Source organism: Papaver somniferum, unplaced genomic scaffold (genome assembly GCF_003573695.1).
Source record: "Papaver somniferum cultivar HN1 unplaced genomic scaffold, ASM357369v1 unplaced-scaffold_128, whole genome shotgun sequence".
NCBI classification, from domain to species: Eukaryota; Viridiplantae; Streptophyta; class Magnoliopsida; order Ranunculales; family Papaveraceae; genus Papaver; species Papaver somniferum.
This window is the reverse complement of record NW_020621936.1, coordinates 14,028,152-14,046,851: the sequence shown is the minus strand read 5'-3', so window position 1 is coordinate 14,046,851 and position 18,700 is coordinate 14,028,152. Positions and strand designations below refer to the sequence as shown.

General features: G+C 36.7%; 1 protein-coding gene and 1 pseudogene across 1 annotated transcript; one reads left to right on the top strand and one right to left on the bottom strand.

Moving 5' to 3' along the window:
* The first annotated feature begins 563 nt into the window (after nucleotides 1-563).
* LOC113331929 lies at nucleotides 564-16,193 on the top strand (annotated as a pseudogene).
* A 138-nt stretch (nucleotides 16,194-16,331) lies between these two features.
* Nucleotides 16,332-17,982, bottom strand: LOC113331976 (RING-H2 finger protein ATL43-like). Its single transcript, XM_026578624.1, has one exon. It carries the CDS (start codon nucleotides 17,884-17,886, stop codon nucleotides 16,483-16,485), a length of 1,404 nt encoding a protein of 467 aa, XP_026434409.1. The 5' UTR covers nucleotides 17,887-17,982; the 3' UTR covers nucleotides 16,332-16,482.
* Between the last annotated feature and the right edge of the window lie 718 nt (nucleotides 17,983-18,700).

Genomic DNA, 18,700 nt, shown 5'->3' with positions numbered 1-18,700 from the left:
TTTACGAGATTAAAACTAAGTCATATGGTTCAATAGAGCGATATAAATCTCGTCTTTTTGCTATTGGTTTCACCAGTGAATGATATTGACTATAAAGAGACTTCTGATCCCGTGGAAAAGATGACTTCGGTACATACTCTAATTATTTTTACTTATGTTAATAAATGACACCTTTCAAGGTTAGATGTTAAGAATGCTTTCTTGAATGGGTGATCTTGACGAAGAAGTTTACATGGAACCTTTTTCCGGTATTTCTCATGACTCGAAACAAGTTTGTAAACTTTGAAAAGTATTGTATGGTGTTAAGTAGTCCCCTCGAGTGTGGTTTGCGAAGATCTCTATTTAATATATTGATTCGGCAAGTAGGGTTCGACTGAATGAAACATAGGTAATGGTTTGTCAATTCCTAACACCGAGGCATTTTTATCATAATTGCCTCTAGAGTTTCCAGGAAGCTCTACAGTTAATCATGCTCGGGTAGCATTAGATGGATGACCACAGTGGTGCCCATAGAAAATCCCACACTATTTGATGACCGCAGTGTCTAAGTGGGGACAATATAGATGGAGGGTCGGGTTATTTCAAATGTTATCAGAGCTGACGATGGGTCACCAATCGAGGGTAAGAGAGCAAGCTGGACGGTTTGGGTGAAGTACTGGTCTTATGAGTGGCATGGAATGTCAGAGATTTGGTCTTGAATATATTCTGGAGCCGATGAATGCTCCAACTTAAGGTGGTGGTCTTATAGTAACCCGATTTGGCAGGTACAGTTGTCGAATGCAATATAGGTAATGGTTTGACATTTCCTAATATCGACGACTTTTCAGTACAATTAGCTCTAGAGTTGGAAGAAAGATCTGCAGCTAAGCATGCTCGGGTGGGAGGTAATCCAAGAATGGGTGACCTCCTAAGAAGCTGTTGTTGGATGACCACAACGGTATCCGTAAAAAAAACCATATTGTTGGATGACCGCAATGGCTGATTGGGGACAGTATCGGTGAAAGTTCGGGTCATTACACTTCGATAATTGGTTCATTGGATTTTCATTCTAGAGATTATGATTCTGCATTATTTATTTGATCCACTTCCGCAGGTCATATTCGTCTTTTTTTGTATGTAGCCGATATGATTCTAACCTATGACGATATTCACAGTATTGCTTAGTTGAAGATATAATTGTAAGATGAATTCGAATGAAAGACTTAGGTATGTTGTGTTACTTTAATGGTTTTGAAATTGCTAGTTCTTCTAAAGGTTATATTCTTTCTCAGTCCGAATATGCATATGATGTTATCCAGAAAGCTTGTCTCACGGATTCCAAGACTCGGGGATGGAGAAAACCTAAGGAAAGGGTACGACATTTCCTACCCTGGGATGCCATATTTCTCCACTATCATATATATACTTGCCAGTCCAAATCTGAAAAAGGAGAGTTTTGTCTACCCTTGAAAAGCCAAGTCATTTTTCTCATTCAAATATGGACAGACACAAGTAAAGAAAGTTTATTTGTCTTCTCCCTCCGACGATGTTCCTTTTGCAGATCCCACCTTGTATTGCACGCTTGTTAGAAGTTTTGTATATTTGGCCATTACTCGACCGGATATTGCTTGTGCAATACACATTGTTAGTCAGATTTTTTCTCATGCTACATCAATCCATTTAGATGTTGTTCTTCGTATCATTTGTTACTTACATGATGCCCTATATGATAGTTTATTGTTACTTTCCACATCTAAACTTAAATTTCGTGTTGTCTCTAATGCTGATTGGGCTGGTAATCATTATGATCAGAAATATACTACTGGTTACTGAATTTCTTAGAAACCTCTCTTATTTCGTGGAGAAGCAAAAAGAAATATGTTGGTTAAGAGTAGACATAAGTTTGTCAAACAAAGAGGAAAAAAAAACAATATATATATATTTCTTCTTTCTCTCCATATTTAATTGCATTCCACAATACATTAGAGGTTTTGACATGCATCAAACTAACCAGTAAACTCACAAGATCAACCACATAATGAACACAAAGATATAATGCGACATACCATTTTATTGCATCAAAGGAAAATAAACAAAACTCGTCCTCGCAAGACTACATTCGCCTCTTGATAGACACATTTTTATGTCTGAGTTATCTCGATTCTATATATTGATAGTGCTCATTTTTGTACTTATTATGGTGTTTTATATGTGTGTACGTAGGTATTTTTGGGAAATAAATATTTTAGGAAAAATTGGCTCGTAAAATGTTAAAGGTACCCTTTTAGATAAGGGCACCATATGACATATGCTAAATACACCCCATCAGCGGATGGGGGGGGGGGGTCATCTTCTTCTCCAAATTTGGCGGGAAAAAATTTCGACGAGTTTTAGAGAGACTAAATCGCTGATTTCTTTGGGCTTGACTTCTTAGGCCTTGACAGACCTGGTATGGGTGTTGAATTGGATTAAATTGGCAGGATCACGAGATTAGAGAAACATAGGAGGATACTTTCCACGGGTTCTGTTTGGCTTGATTATTGGTGATTTAGTGAGGAAAAAGGCCAAATAAGATTTCCTAAGATTCGTATCAATCTAATAGAGAGTTTGAATGGATTGGGACAGCACAGAATCGCGTGAATCATATAAGGAAAGAGATTATTGTCGTGACTTGCACGAAATGAATAACAGAGAATTAATCATATTTTTTAGAGTTCTTTGGGGTATAAAAGGCGTAGTAGAGTCCCAGAGAAAGCCTAGGAAAGTTTAGAAGAAATTTTGTGAGAGTTCAGAAGAGCACAGAGGGAGAAATCACGAGTTGCAGGATATCTTTTCTGTTGTTGCTGCTAAAGAAACACCACGAACATTTAACGCCTCCATTTATTGAACCGTTATCTTCTCTTTCAAATATTGTTGCATCTGCGATACATAGCTTATATCGTTTTCTTCTATAACAATGAGTTTGCAACACTTATATATGTTGCAAATTCTCTGTGTTAGCACTTTTACCTCTTTTTAAACACTTTTGAGTCGTGAACCATTATTTTGAGCAAGTGATTAATATGAGGAGCTAAACCCCTTAACTGAGACGGCGAAAGAAGCCATTGTTCTAGAAAAGTGGTACATTTCTATTTTAATTGATTTTTGCAATTTCTTTTATAATTATTTGCTTTGAATAAAAATCGACTTAGAATTATTATTGAGCAGTTGTGATTTCTTTTGATGGAGCATGCTTAACCTAGGGTTTTGATGTTCTATGATTTCGATTTACAATTGTTACTTTAAAAATATATATTTGCAACATATTAGAATCACATTAAACGTAAAGAGTTGCATGATTATTAATTAGATTGAATTACCTTAATTGGTTAATGGTGGAATTTTGAGTTTCAATGCTTTGTATAATATTGATACCAGCTTTGTTTTGAATTTTTTAGTTTAATAATTAGATTTTAAGTCTAAAATCATTCTTTACAAGTCCGAGAACATCGTATTTACCATTTCTACAACACATCACCTCTCAAATGAGGACTTGTACTTGGTATAACTTGAGACTATATTTCTGAATTCAAGCCTACTCTCTCCTACTGATTCACAATGCATCTTACACTACTTATACAATAGAAACAATGGCCAAAAATGTGCATACACATGCACAAATCTTGGACCTCTAAGTGTCCAAGGAGTAGTTTGTATAACTAGGGGTGCACATACCCTACCCATACCCGCCAACTCTACCCGCCAGTTTTTTAACCGTATCTTATCCTATCCACTATTTGGCGGGTAGGGTGGCGGGTAAAGATTTTCTTAACCGCCAGTAAACGGGTAGGGTGGCGGGTATAGGTCATATCCTACCCACCCTAACCGTTGTGCAGCCCTATGTATAACCGCCTAAAGGTGTTTGTAACCGACTTCTTTTATCGAACTCGAGATAATGATACCCCACCTATACTAAGTGGTTAATTAGAAAACTTTTTTTATAGTTCTAAATCACTTTAGAATTGCCCTAACTCGTCCCCTTATTTATTAATGCTTGTAAAGCCTTCAAATGTGCATAATCGCTTCGTAGCCGTCATTTTGGAGCCATTCTTGCACCATTTTATGCTAGTTTTGTCTTGGTCATGCCATTTACTCAATTTAATTACAATGAGTAAACTCATGCCAATAATCTCTCCTAACTGTTACATCTCAAGGCTCCATGAGCCATTCATTTTACTTAGCCAAATAACAAACTATAGTGACGCATTTGACATGCACCATTACTCTTGTTGTACTGTCTACGCCTTGGTCATGCCTTGGACTAGCACATAGGCTAATTCCTGACCAATTTCATGTTTGTGTATCATCCTTGAGTTGGGCATACCCAAGTACATGGACATGCATCAACGGATCACCCTTAGATGCATTTGTCATTGGCATTACCTTGTTTTGCTGTGGAGCTTCATTTTGTCGGCCAATGACGCTTCATTGTGATGCTGCTGACTAAACAGTGTCGCACCGTCATTGTGCTTCACTAACCAGGCCTGTAATAGTAAGAGACATTAAAGAATTATTCAAACACTTAGCACAAGTACAAGCTATATACTTAATTTTGACAATGTTAATCAACTGAACCATGGTATGAGTTTTGATACTGAACAATTTGGCATTACGCTCTTCTACAAACACCAAATAATTGCAGAAGGCAATAGGTTCCACAATTTTTTACCACGAGAAGTGCCATCCAATCTCTGCCAGGATAGAACATCTGAATCAACGAAACTTTGCATTGCAAAGAAACAATTCAGTTCTTTATGAAGCAAGACCGTAATTCAATTATTGTAGGGTAGTGGAGAGAAAATGAGTACTTTTGTGAAATAGGACCATACTTCAATTGTTGTGGGGTAGTGGAGAGAAAAATGTGAAACACCTCATTTGCATTGCGGATTAGATAAGACGAAAGAATGAGAAGCCTTTTTAGAGTCAAGATATATTTATCGTGGAGAGCTTATGATGGCAAATGCACCACATGTTGAAGGTTACTTTGGGAGAAATTTTTAGTCACCAGATAAAAGAAAACTTGTCTAAAGAGATGTCACTAACACCTGTGAATAGAAGAACTATAAGGACGTATACTCCTCTCATTGCTATTTATTGGGCATTATGGGGAGAAACAAATAAAAGAACTATGGCCAAGAGAAAAAGTAGAGGAAAAGACATGGTAATTATCAAAATCAATGGATTAACTTTTCAATAGGGAATTCTTTGTTCAAATTTATGCACTTCAGGGATCCAATTTTAAGCTGGAAAGTCTCCTTGGATAACGACTAAATTTTAGTATCTGGCTCGTGACTTTAATCGGGTTTAATGTTTAGGATTATACTTTATGTAATAGGCCGAAGCTAGTTTGTTTCCATCTAAAAATAAAAACAACAACCTGGGAATATCTATTATTCAAAACAAGTTTTTGGCGAGATTGCTAATAAGAGGTACCGAATCCTTGGTGGGTGTACCAAAATACATGTAGGATAAAATAGCCATTGCCATTGGGTTGGTACACCCCCAATAGCAGCCTTCAGTGGCAGAACTAGACATCTGGTATAACCCTGGCTTGAGCATTTTATTAACCCTGGCTTAAGCCAAAAATGTACACACACTTTACGGCACAATAGAAAATAGGCTTAGGAAATATGGACTTGGGCTTCTTTGGGGATGGCTTAAGCCAGGAGAAGCCTGGTTGTAGTTCCGCCCCCGGCAGCCTTGGTTTTTAGAGAAAGGTAGGGGACCCATTTGAACACATCATTCTCCACATTAGTTAAGTGTAACATTTACCGGATGTCTTTAAATATTATATTAATATTATAAGGATCTGATAACATGGTAAGAATGACATTATCATGACATGGTGATACTTTGTTTTTCCAGAAAAATCTAAACAACGACGAATTTGAAGCTAAGATTTTAGTGACATGTTCCTCATATAAAACTATACATTCCTACCAAAAATGAGAGTATTCTGAAATATGAAACTTCATCGTCCACAATTTTTAATCTCAACCGTTAATCTTCAACGTCAACGGTTGATATTCAAAATGGTAGATGGTGGCCTAATACATTTCGAAATGCTCTCATTTTTTGTTGAAATGTAGAGATTTATAAAAAAAAATGTCACAAAAAAATTAACCTGTGATTCATTACCGGTTGGATTCGGTAGAAAAACGGACACTAAAATGTCAATGGATTCTCCCCATTATTTATTTATTTGTAAACATTCGGGGGTGTGAAATTAAGTTGAGTAGTTGGCCTAGCCTTGTTGGAAGCAAGGCGCTATTAACCTAGTTGACTATGACCCAAAGGTTAAAGACCGATTCTGCTACATGAACCGCTGTTTGTAACAGCTAGTTGACAGCAAGAGCTACGTGGAGGCTAGGTGTTTAAGGGATACAGTTTTATCTTCCACCTCATGGAAAAAATTAGTTCGAGAAAAAAGATTGAAAGAGCCAACTCGTTTAAGCCATTAGATCTGGAAATCAACTAAATATACACAAAAATGATAATCAGAATTCTTCCTTTCCCTCTTCTCTTAGCGAAATCCATATCTCTGAGTATCAGACTTACTCTTAAATATCTTTACATTTAATTCTCTCCATAACTCTTTTTCCTGTCTAATATACAGGCATCTAAACTTATTCTTTCTCCACCCGATCTTGATCACATAAATATTCTAGAAAAAATAAAAAAAAATAAAAAATTCACATAAATACCTTTTAATCTCATAAGGTAATTGTACGCGTTATATATCACCTAGCTCATAGAGGAGTGATTGAGAATTCGATTCGTAAGATTGAAAGTTAAGCAACATAAAGGTTTTGATCGAGTGATAACTGTTAGGGATAGAGACGAGACAACCATGATTTTGCAAGTTAATTTCATCGATTGAATCTCGGGAAGTTTCACCGCAAACGCGGATAACATACAAGAAAACAGTCATCACCATGTGGTGTGCCACATCGGATTCAGCTGTCAATCGGCTGTTCAAATAGCATTTTCAATTTTAATACAACAAACCCCAGGTAAAGGCAAAAAAGACGAGTCACTGGGAGACAAGGACAGATGAATTAAATGGTGAAGTAAGAAGAGGATATGTCCAATTTTAATACAACAAACCCCAGGTAACCTTTAAGAAACCACCAAAATCACTTTCTGAGAGACCTATGATATCATGCATGCAATGCATGCCACAACAGTGTCCTAAATATAACCTCATCTCTCTCTCCCTATGCCTGATCGAGTAAGGTACATTTACGTCGATGGAAGCATAACAATATGTCTACGTATGGATCATAAATACAATAATCAATTATTGCTTCCCCCTCTTGCTTGTACTATAGTACTGTTTCTAATTTCTCTATATCTCTATATATAGATATGGTTGGTCATGAGATTGCAAAAGAAGAATATTTTGATGAGATGGATGATATTTATAACACTAATGGCGATTCATCGGTAGGATGTAGTAGGTTATTGTTAAGGATCGAGCAAGAGAGAGGAGAGCATAAACGCAAAAGCAATAGACTACATTGATAATAATTCTTGGTGTGTCTTTCTCATTAATTCTCTAGCTATTTATACAATCACAAGACTTGGCTCTCAAGGCACAAGATTTGGTTCTCAAGATATTCTATTCCTAATATAACTCACACAACTCTCCTAAATATAGTCTTTCCTATATTATTTCCTAATACCCTCCCTCAAGATGGAGCATGTAGATCACGAATGCCCATCTTGGATCAAAGAAATTTAACTTCGGTTTTTTTTTTTTTTTTTTTTCTTCCAACGCTTTTGCGGAAAAAAAAATCTTCAGATCATAGTTTAAGGACATTTCGGTCCCCTTCGTAGTTTAAGGACATTACGGTCCTCTTCGTAGTTTAAGGACATTACGGTCCTCTTCGTAGTTTAAGGACATTACGGTCCCATCTTCGTAGTTTTAGAACATTTCGGTTCCATCTTCGTAGTTTAAGGACGTTTCGGTCCTCTCTTCGTAGTTTAAGGACATTGCGGTCCCCTTCGTTTCTTCGGTAGAATACTTCTTGTACTCTTGGTTTCTTGGTTTTTTCGATAGAATACTTTGTGTACTCTCTCGACAACTCATAGGATTTTAACCTACTATTGTTGTTCTTTTTCTCATCACCTCTTGGTGATTGTTTTTTTTTTCTTCACAACATGAATGTTGTTTCTTCTTCTCTTGTTCCAGTCACGCTATTGTTGCGAAACATTCACACTTCTTTGTTCTTAAAGATTCTCTCACAATCTTTCTCTTGTTACGCTTCTGCCACAAGCAATAACTAACACAAAGTCTGTCACACTTTGTAAGTTTTCCAAGTTTCTCTCACAAACTCTTCAACCACACTTCACTTCTTCCAACATGTTTAACAGCTTTCTGCAATACCTCTGCCACAAAATTGTCACAATTTTCTGCACCGTCACAATTCTTTTGTCACACCTACTGTCACAACTGTGACCTTTTCTTCTCTCACACTTCTGTTATTGTTCAACTGTAACAGTTCTTTAGTTACGCTTCTGTAACTGTTCATTACTGTGATTGTTTTTTTTTTTTTTTTTTTTTTTTTTTCCAGCAAGCAATAATATCTCTCGTCTTGCCTCTTACTACTCGGCCTCTGTAACAAACCATCAAGTCTCGTGTTGTTCGGATCTTCTAAACAAGCCAATCTTCTCAACCAATCAATCAAACCACGTGATTAACAATCTTCTTCTCTAAACACAATGACAACACTCAACTTCTTCCTTCTCGAACTCACGTACTCCTTGGAATCATGATCAATATCATCGTCTTACTCGTCTTCAGCCCTAGACCTTCTGATATCAGCATCCATCCGTAGGTGATCAATACCTAATTTTCCTCATCACTGTTGGTTTCTTAACTCAAAGTTCGAATACGCCAGCTAAACCCAACACACAAACCACAGACCCTAATCCATTAAATCCAGGAAACTGATACAACTTCCTTATTTATTTTGACTTCCAAAAGAAGACCATAAACATTCGCAAATGCTGACATCAATCATCGCAGCAACCACTCTCTCTATTCATCTTTGCCACAGGCTTTCAAGCACAATGATCAACCCATTGATAATCAGTTTGGGCTCTTTCTTTGCAATCACCACCATGATCAACCATGGTTAGCACCAACCTCGTCTGCCATCACCATCTCGTCATCAACAGCAACGAGAATCACCTATATTAGCTCAACTCAATTCTCAGTATTCTTCCCAGCCATCAACCACAGTGGTTATATTCACCATCAGAACAGTAAACATCATCACTGGAAATCAATCTAGGGCAGCAACATCTTTTCCTTCTTTATAAAATTCTCCATCTTGCTCCAAGTTCTTTTCGTCAATAGCACATGAACATGACTTGACAGGTAACAAGTCATCTTCACTTTTATAACAGCAACACGACTGATCTCACGCCTTCTTCTCAGCAGGAACCAAACTTTTTTTTTTCTTCAAGTCAGTGTCCTCTTTCTTTAAAACAACAACTTTTTTTTTTTTTTTTTTTTTTTTAACGACTCTCATAAACCTTAAAACGAAAACGATGAAAAACTTCTCTAACTCTCTTCCTCTCCTCTCTCCCTCTCACCTCGCTCTGATACCATGTTAAGGATCGAGCAAGAGAGAGGAGAGCATAAACACAAAAGCAATAGACTACATTGATAATAATTCTTGGTGTGTCTTTCTCATTAATTCTCTAGCTATTTATACAATCACAAGACTTGGCTCTCAAGGCACAGGACTTGGTTCTCAAGATATTCTATTCCTAATATAACTCACACAACTCTCCTAAATATAGTCTTTCCTATATTATTTCCTAATAGTTATTCTTGGAATCATTCAAAGGATTTGCTAGTAACAAATGGGGAAATAGTACTAGTAGTTCTCTAATTTTCGGCACAAATACTTCCGAAGAATGCTATGAAGGGTTTGTTATAAACCCTGACGGGAGGTATCCACTATCTTCAACTTTTCATACGTGTTTGAGTATTTCATTTCATTTTTTATTTTATTTTGGGTAGATTCACAACTATTTCATAGTTAACTGTTTACTCATATGCTACGTTGGTTGATAGAGAGTCCGGCCTAAGAAAATTGGAAAACTGAAAAACTTATGCATCATAAAACCAATAAGGTGAAGTATCTATAGTTAATTGATTGCTAATTCATAACAATCATATTGCTTATGCAGATTCTATAGGTGTTGGGTGAACATCATATTCATATGGTCGATATATTCGTCCTTCTTCACACCATTAGAGTTTGGTTTCTTCAGAGGATTGCCAGACAATTTGAGGAATCTTGACACTGTTCAGATGGTCTTTTTGGCTGATGTCATTTTGCGGTTCTTTGTTGCTTACCGAGATGTCCATACATACAAAATGGTCTATCACCGGAAAAAGATTGCCTTGCAGTGAGTGACTGATTTTCATTTGAAGTTATTTCACTCTATACAAGGACATGCATGTGTAACTGCGCCTATATATATTGCTTAATCTCCTGTTTTTTTTTTTTTTTTTTTTTTTTTTTTTTTGTAAATCATTTGCAGCTATGCAAAGGGCACTTTTGCACTAGATCTTCTTGGGTGTTTTCCTTGGGATACCATCTACAAGGTAACAGGAAGAAGAGAAGAAGTCAGGTGTCTTATGTGGATACGATTATATAGAGCAAGAAAAGTGACTGAATTCTTTCAAAAATTGGAGAAAGATATTCGAATAAATTACATGTTCACTAGAATTTTGAAATTTATTACGGTTGAATTATACTGCACACATACAGCAGCTTGTATTTTGTACTACTTAGCAACAACATTGCCTCTCATACTTGGATCGGAAGTTTAACTTTAGGCGACTACAAGTATATCAACTTCAGGGAAATCGAGTTTTGGAGGCGATACATAACTTCGCTGTACTTTGCCGTTGTTACCATGGAAACTGTTGGTATGTATACATTAGAAATTTCAAATGATCACAATCTCATTGTGAACCATAGCAAACTTTGGACATGGAAAAAATATAATTCCAATAGGCCGGTGTAAGCAAAGTGTAAGTAAAAGTTAGCGTGCATTTAGAAGGCTGAAGCTTAACTTAGTTCCGTTCCGTGATTCTAAACCCCAATATATCACATTTCTCTGAAATTTTTCTCTCTAGTTAATTTCATGGAGTTCTCATCAGAACAGATGTGTTTTCTGATAACCCTAGATCACTTCTTTTCTTCTAATTCATACTTTCCGTTTGATGGTGGAAGGTAAAATGCCCTAATTTTTCTCTAGTAATATCAGTTTTCTGGTCTTGTTCTATGTAATTCTGACTCTATTTTTCTCTGTCTGGAATTTGATGCAGGTTATGGTGATATTCATGCAGTGAATACTAGAGAGATGATATTCATTATGATTTTTATCTCATTTGATATGATACTTGGAGCTTACTTGATTGGTAATATGACAGCATTGATCGTCAAAGGCTCTAATACTGAAAGATTTAGGGATAAAATGACAGATGTTATAAAATATACGAACCGGAATAAGTTGGATAAAGATATCAGATCACAAATTAAAAGTCATTTGAGGTTAAAGTATGAGAGTAGCTACTGTAATGCTAGCATTCTTGAAGATATCCCGGTTTCTGTTCGAGCCAAGGTATTTATTAGCTTCATTTTTTATTTGATCAATTCAGATATATTTTGGCTATAGTTGTAAACTTGTAATTGACTGGTTAAATAAATTATGTGCTACCTTAGTTATATCTACAATCACTATTCAGAGGTCTTGCTTGCAGCCTGAAAAATGATTTATGTTTTGCAATTTAGCTTGTATTTGAACTACTGCACGATGTTTGATTGGTCAATGCTTTGGAGAAAATCTTGTAGGAATCATGTGTAATTAGCCATGACCACCTTTCTTGCTGCTGTAACCTAAATTGATTGAAACGGAGCTGACTTCCGATGTGCAAATATTGCACAAAGCTTTATATTTATGATATAAGTTTGAGAGCTGCAAAGGGTGCTGTGGTCTCGGATCCATGTTTGCAGCTCAATTTGGAAGCAGCAACATCATTGCTTTCAAATATTATTGGTTGATTAGTCATTTGGGAATTTAGATGTGGCGTTTATTTTTCATTTTACTTTCAGCATATATCTGCCATGACAAATAGATCTCGTTATTCTTACAGATTTCTCAGACTCTCTATATAGAGACAGTTCAGAAGGTCCCGCTTTTCAAAGGATGCTCCAACGAATTCCTGAGCCAAATGGTATGACCATCTACTCTTTGGAAGTTCCATTATATACTTAATTAATCCTTTGTCATTCTAAACATCTTCTTGGGAAATGCAATGCAGGTTATGAAGCTGAATGAAGAGTTTTTTCTCCCTGGTGAAGTTATTCTTGAACAAGGGAGTCTTGATCGTATGTCATATCTCATGGACGTCTGGTAATTTGGCTTATGAAAAAATATCTATGCTTACCTAGCTAATAGGCGGTTTTTGTATATTAAGTGTAGAAATATTAACATCGATAATTCAACTGACTCCCTCGCATAAATAAAAAGATGGGTTCTAAATTTTGTGGATTTTCAATACATGGTCCAATAATGGATAGACTTGATTTTCTTACATGTTCTATTAAGAGATGCAAAAAAAATTTAGTTAAAGACTGCTTTGAAATAGACTTTCCAGTTAAATTTGGCCCGGGTTTCCAAAGAAGTTGATTGAAACACAACCCCAAATTCTGTAATTAAAACATATATGAGCTTCTTCACTTCCTTTAATACATAGGAGTAGATGTGATTGCTCATGTAGTGGAGTTTGACTATTTTTTATTTGTTGTGGTGTGATTTATTAATCAGTGAGGTTAATTGGTACTGTACTCTTCTCTACACTGGTTTACTGGTATCTCATCTTGTGATTCTCCTGCACTTTGTTCCAACATTAGCGCTGTCAGCAAGCTCCAAACTACAGAACCGTCAAATCCTGAATTATACATACTAGTATTGTTTTCTTAAAAGGCGTCATACTAGTATTCAACCAACAAGCTGCAGCTCTTCAAGCCTCTGCATGACTGATTGTTCCTTTAAAAGCTTCATGTTTGTTTTGATATTTCTGCATGTCAAGATGGCGTAGAGGTCCTGAACAATGCAGGATATGGTTAAGTTAGGGTCAGGAAACTATGTAGTCTGTCTTCTAAAATTTAGATGTTTGGATATAATAAAGTCCTTGTTTATTTATAGGAAGAGGTAGCTATTGGAGAAGAAGGGTCAGAGGAATCTATTGCAGAGCTTGAACCCCATTTTGTATTCGGTGAAGTTGCAGTTTTATGCAGTATTCCTCAGCCATATACAGTTCGTGTCTCTGAACTATGTAGACTTTTACGCATAGAAAAACAGGCCTTTACTGGTATCTTGAAGCTTTATTGCACAGATAACCGTCAGATACTCAATAATCTTCTCAAGGTATCAGCTCATCCTTTTCATGTAGCCGTGTTTCTTCAGGTCTTGTAGTTTACTTGTATCCTTCTTTTTTACTACGAATTTGTTCTGCAGGGAAAGGATACTGATCTTAGGATCAAACAGATGGAATCAGATATTACTTATCTAATAGCAAAACAGGATTCTGAATTGGCATTAGGAGTCAACAGTGCTGCCTATCATGGTGACTTGTATCATTTGAAGGGATTAATCAATGCTGGAGCCAATCCTAGCAAAATCGATTATGATGGAAGAACTGCACTTGTATGTCTCTTTCCGACTACTTTAGGTTTTCCTATAGAAGTTCAATTTGTGCCAACCAAGCTCTCTGCATTTGTATGTTAATGCTCAGTAATTATCATAAACATTCAACACTAAGGACCAACACAAAGAATCAGAGAACATATTTATGGTGGTTTAGGATATTAGTTCATCTTAGTCATAACCATGCATGGAGATACGGTACTATGTTAAGTCCTTCTTAAGTGCATCATGTGCTGTCTTTGTACTTAATATAATGTAAAAGGTATTATGTATGTGTTCAGCATTTGGCTTCCTCTAGAGGTTTTGAAGATATTGTGAGATTTCTAATACAAAGAGGAGGTGACGTCAACTATGTAGGTGAGAATGGTCAAATGAGCATCCCATGTCTCTTTCAGTTTTCGACCATTATTTCGTTCCTCTTTATATTTCATGGTAGATAGCACATTTCTCCTCTTAATGTTTTCTTATTCTTTTGTAATTCAGATAAGTTTGGGAACTCACCTTTGTTAGAGGCCATCCAGGCTGGACATGATAGAGTTGCAGCACTTCTCATATATAATGGTGCAAAATTGAATTTAGAAGATTCTGGAAGTTTTCTATGCAAAGTTGTTGTGGACAACAATATTGATTCTTAAGACGCTTGTTGGAATATGGAGTTCATCCTAACTCAAAGAACTATGATCAACGCACACCTTTACATGTTGCAGCTTCAGAAGGTTTGCACATTGTTGCAAAAATCTTGATCCAGTTTGGAGCTGATGTTCTTTCAGAAGACAGGTACCTACGAATGTTTTCCATTCGGAAATTCTCACTTTTCAGTATTTGTTAAGACAAATCAGATAAGTCTTATCTTCTCCCTGCTCAACATTTGAGTACAGTTTTTGACTAGTTTTGAGATTGGTTCTCATTTTAGCCAGTCAGAAACTTAGGTCCCTAGAGCAGTAAAGTTCATCTGGATTAGTCATACCAAGCGGTAGCTCTGCTAAAATTAAGGAAACAGAAAATCGAAGTATGGACCAAACTTAAATCATTCCTCTAATTGCTATATGGTTCTGTTCAATGATTTTCTCCGGAAAGAATCTCATTATTAGTTTTTACTGTAGATGGGGAAACACTCCACTTGATGAAGGACGGAGATGTGGCAGCAGACCTTTACTCAACATATTGGAGGAAGCTAAAGTAGGTTTTGCAATTGAACACAATGGAACCTTTCAAAGGTAAGATAGCTTTATGTATTGGACAACTAGTTTTCCTCACTTGCAAAGGTGTGGTTATATGAATTTAAGTCGGCTAATATAGTACGATACTCATGTAAACATGGTGAGTCATTGTTATGTACTACTACCAGCATTTTTATGAAAACATGTGATTGAAAAGTTGTGGAGGTACTTGTACATGTCTACGGAAAGTTGGTCACTACAACCTTGTGACTTGTGAGGTTACATGGTATAATGGAGTAAAGAATATAAAGAACCTAATAAAAGTTAGGTTGTCAGAGAAAATCGTGTATAGTAGAAATGAGGGAACACGCCCATGCTAGGTTAAATTATGTTTGATTTGATTGAGCTACCTTAACATCATGGGAACAGTTAAGATGAGGAAGACTGGTGTGATATGATTTCCAGATCACTTCATTTATATATTATTATGTATTCCTTAAAAATGTAGTTATCAATGTCTTTTATATTCAGAAGTGCAGCCTCTAGCTAAAAGCCAAAATAATTGGTTACAAAGTGTTCCATGGCTTTTTTTTTTTTTTTTTTTTTTTTGCTTAAAGGGAAAAACGTTTTTAATCTTTACTAATATACTTTTGGTTGTTAAATCTGTTACATAAAATTCAATATCTCACGTGTAAAACCCTGTGATAGTACAAACAGAAACTAACTGATACAATCTGCCAAGTGCCAGAGCATGTGATAGACATTGGAAATTATGGCTGTTATTAGAATTTGTATTTCTTGCAAATTGTTTTTGTAAATATGGGTATTAATACTGGTTGGTTATTGCAGGACTGATTAATTGAGCATCAAGACAATGGGATTAATTACCGAGACGGTGCAGATAAAGAGCTAGAAAAGTACTAGTATTTACTTGTCATTCGGAAATGCTTACATTGTGAGATAAATTAGGATTACAGTAAGATAAAACCGTAAGAGCTATTAACACTTGGTAATATGATGGAACTGGTAAACTGGATGCCTGTACGAGTTTTGGACTTCTGCTCGTATTTGATCGGCATGAAGTGATAAAACAGACATCATGTGATTGCCTTCGATTTCTTTGGTACAATAGTACCTGGTGCCCCGAATGTTGTACATACTATATACCCCATTACAACCAATCAGAAGGGAATATATCTGTATAATTTGTTAAACACTGGGGACCATATTGGATTATTTTTTGTGGCAATGGAGGGACATGCAACAGTGTTATCAGCCGAGTGTCTGTCTGTTTACTACTTTACTTTGGTGGTGTTGAGATTTAATGATAGATTGAGAGAAAACTCTACAAAATACAGCTCTGCAACTACTAGAACTACTACCCAAAATTGTACTCCAAAAACTCCCAACCACCTCTTTTTTCCTTTACTAAAATTTTAAAACCTCATCTTCTTATTTTGTATTCAATATTTCAATTAAACTGTTTCCTCATTTCCTGTTTTTGTTCTTCCTCTTTACTTGGCTGAATTGGCCTACCAGTCCCCTATACTAACAGCTCATACCATTAAGAAAACCTACTTATTCCTGTTATTTCGGATACGCTTCTCGAGTTTATTACATTTCTACCACTCACATTGTCATCGTCATTTCTGTTGACAGCCATACTCCCCTCTTCTTGCTCTTGTTCCCGACGAGCAACAGTCATTTCTTTCTTAATCATCTTTGCCTTCAATAACAACATATCCGACGGTCTCAGATCGCTCCATCGATGTTTAAACAGGTCTCCTCTTTGTCTTGAGGGTAATGCAATGATTCGATGCTCAAATCTTCGTACAAAACTTTCTCTATCCGTGTTGTCAGCAACGGTGGTGGTTGGCTTTAATTCCTCTTGTTCCTCTTCTTGTTGTTCATTCTTTGATGGCATCACCATTAAGAGTCCGTCTTTGCGATACCCTCCTCTGTCAAAACAACCCATGCTTACAGAAGTTGAAGACGTCGTTTCCTTTTTCCTTCTGAGAGAGCCGGCACTATCTAGTGATCGTCTAGAAGCCGCAATGTCTTGAAAATTGGCAACCGAAGAAGAGCCTCCTACACCACCTGAGGGTCTCACAACTGCTACCTCATTAAGAAAATGTCGACTCCTCCTTTCCCCTGCCGATGAATGACGGCCCAACACTATCCTCCCGGTCTTTCCTATTACTGTTTCCTCAGCGCCTGAATTTCGATTTTTGGAGTCCGTTACAGGGTGGTTTCTGTTTTTCTTCTTGTCGGCTTCTTCTTCCGAAGGACTACTAAGCAGTTCTCTCTGTTGTTCTTGTACAATCAAGAGAACATCTTCTGGGTCGACTCGGAATCGACAAAGAGGACAAGTAGAATGCGCATCTAACCAAGTATCAACACAATCTACATGAAAAGCATGTTTACATTTCGGCAATAATCTTAACACTTCCTTTTCATCTTCGTACTTGCTCAAACACACAGCACATTCCATTCCTTCTTTCTCACCCCTCAACGCTCCGAATCTGAAAATTGGCAACGACTCTATCACCGCTCTATCGATCCCAGAATTTCTTCTCCCTCCTCCACCACCACCACCTCTGGAGTGGTGGTGGTGGTGGTGTTCCCCTGTTGTGGCAGAAGAAGACTCGTGATTTCTTCTACAATGCTTTGCATATAGAAGAAGTAGAAATGTAACGGAAAACATGGTAGTTAAAACACCAATAACTACTGCCATGCTGGGCTTAAACGAAGCATCCACGGGTGGTGGTGGAGAAGGAGGAGGAGAGGAAGAAGAAAGCATTGGTTCATCATGTGTACCTTGCAAAACAACTAAAACAACTGTTTTCATAGGAGAGACTAGGATTTTTCTATTCCCTGCTTCCACCACCATGAAGGCTCTGCAACAAGTGGTGATGATAATAATGATGATAGTTGGGAATGGTAAGAAACAAACACTCCAAATTCCCATTAAATGTAGTTTTCTTTCTTGAAATCGGAACCCCAAATTTCTGACGACTTTTAAGACACAAAAATTGAAAGAGGGACTTGGGAGGAGACACGGAGAGAGGGGGATTCGATAGAGAGAGATAAAAACAAGGAGGACAAAGACATATATATCACTATCTAGAACTGATCAATTAGTGCTTAATAATTGCATTTTTCTTTTTCTCGTGTACATTCACATTATTTATTCATTTTTCTGTAAAAGAGACAAATTAGAGAAAGCGAGAGGGGATATGGACCATATGGTTTAGTGGGTTTTGTGAAATGTGATCATGTTTCTTGTTTCTTTTACTCTCTTTGATTTAACTTGACAGTCTCTCGTTGGTGGTTATTGTTGCGGGGGTTGTGGCTTTAATTTACTGTCAACACAACCACATGTGTGTGTTATTTTAATGGTGCTAGTTAAGGAGTGGTTTTGACTTACTTATGATGATTGTTACGATTAGATTTACATGTCAGACATCTTATTTTTTCAATCTATGGAACTTTTTGTTGAGGGTCAAATTCTTGAGTCATTGAGGCAGGATAAAAATATTACCAATCCTTAATTTTACGTACAGTGCCCATTCTTAAAGAACATCTTAGCTGGGAGGCCCGTAATCCTGCCCATCCTTGATTTTATCTAGGAGTTGGCAAACTGCAAATGTACACCCTTACAACATTATGGACCTTATTGCACTAACATTTTGGTTTAAGAAAAAAAAAAAAAAGAAAGAAAGAAGAAGATAGTGTATTTCTATAATTGATCTAATGTGTTGTTAAAAATGAAGATTTCATAA

Coding starts and splice junctions, on each gene's coding strand:
- LOC113331976 (XM_026578624.1), bottom strand. CDS start 17,886: ATGGGAATTTGGAGTGTTTGTTTCTTACCATTCCCAACTATCATCATT.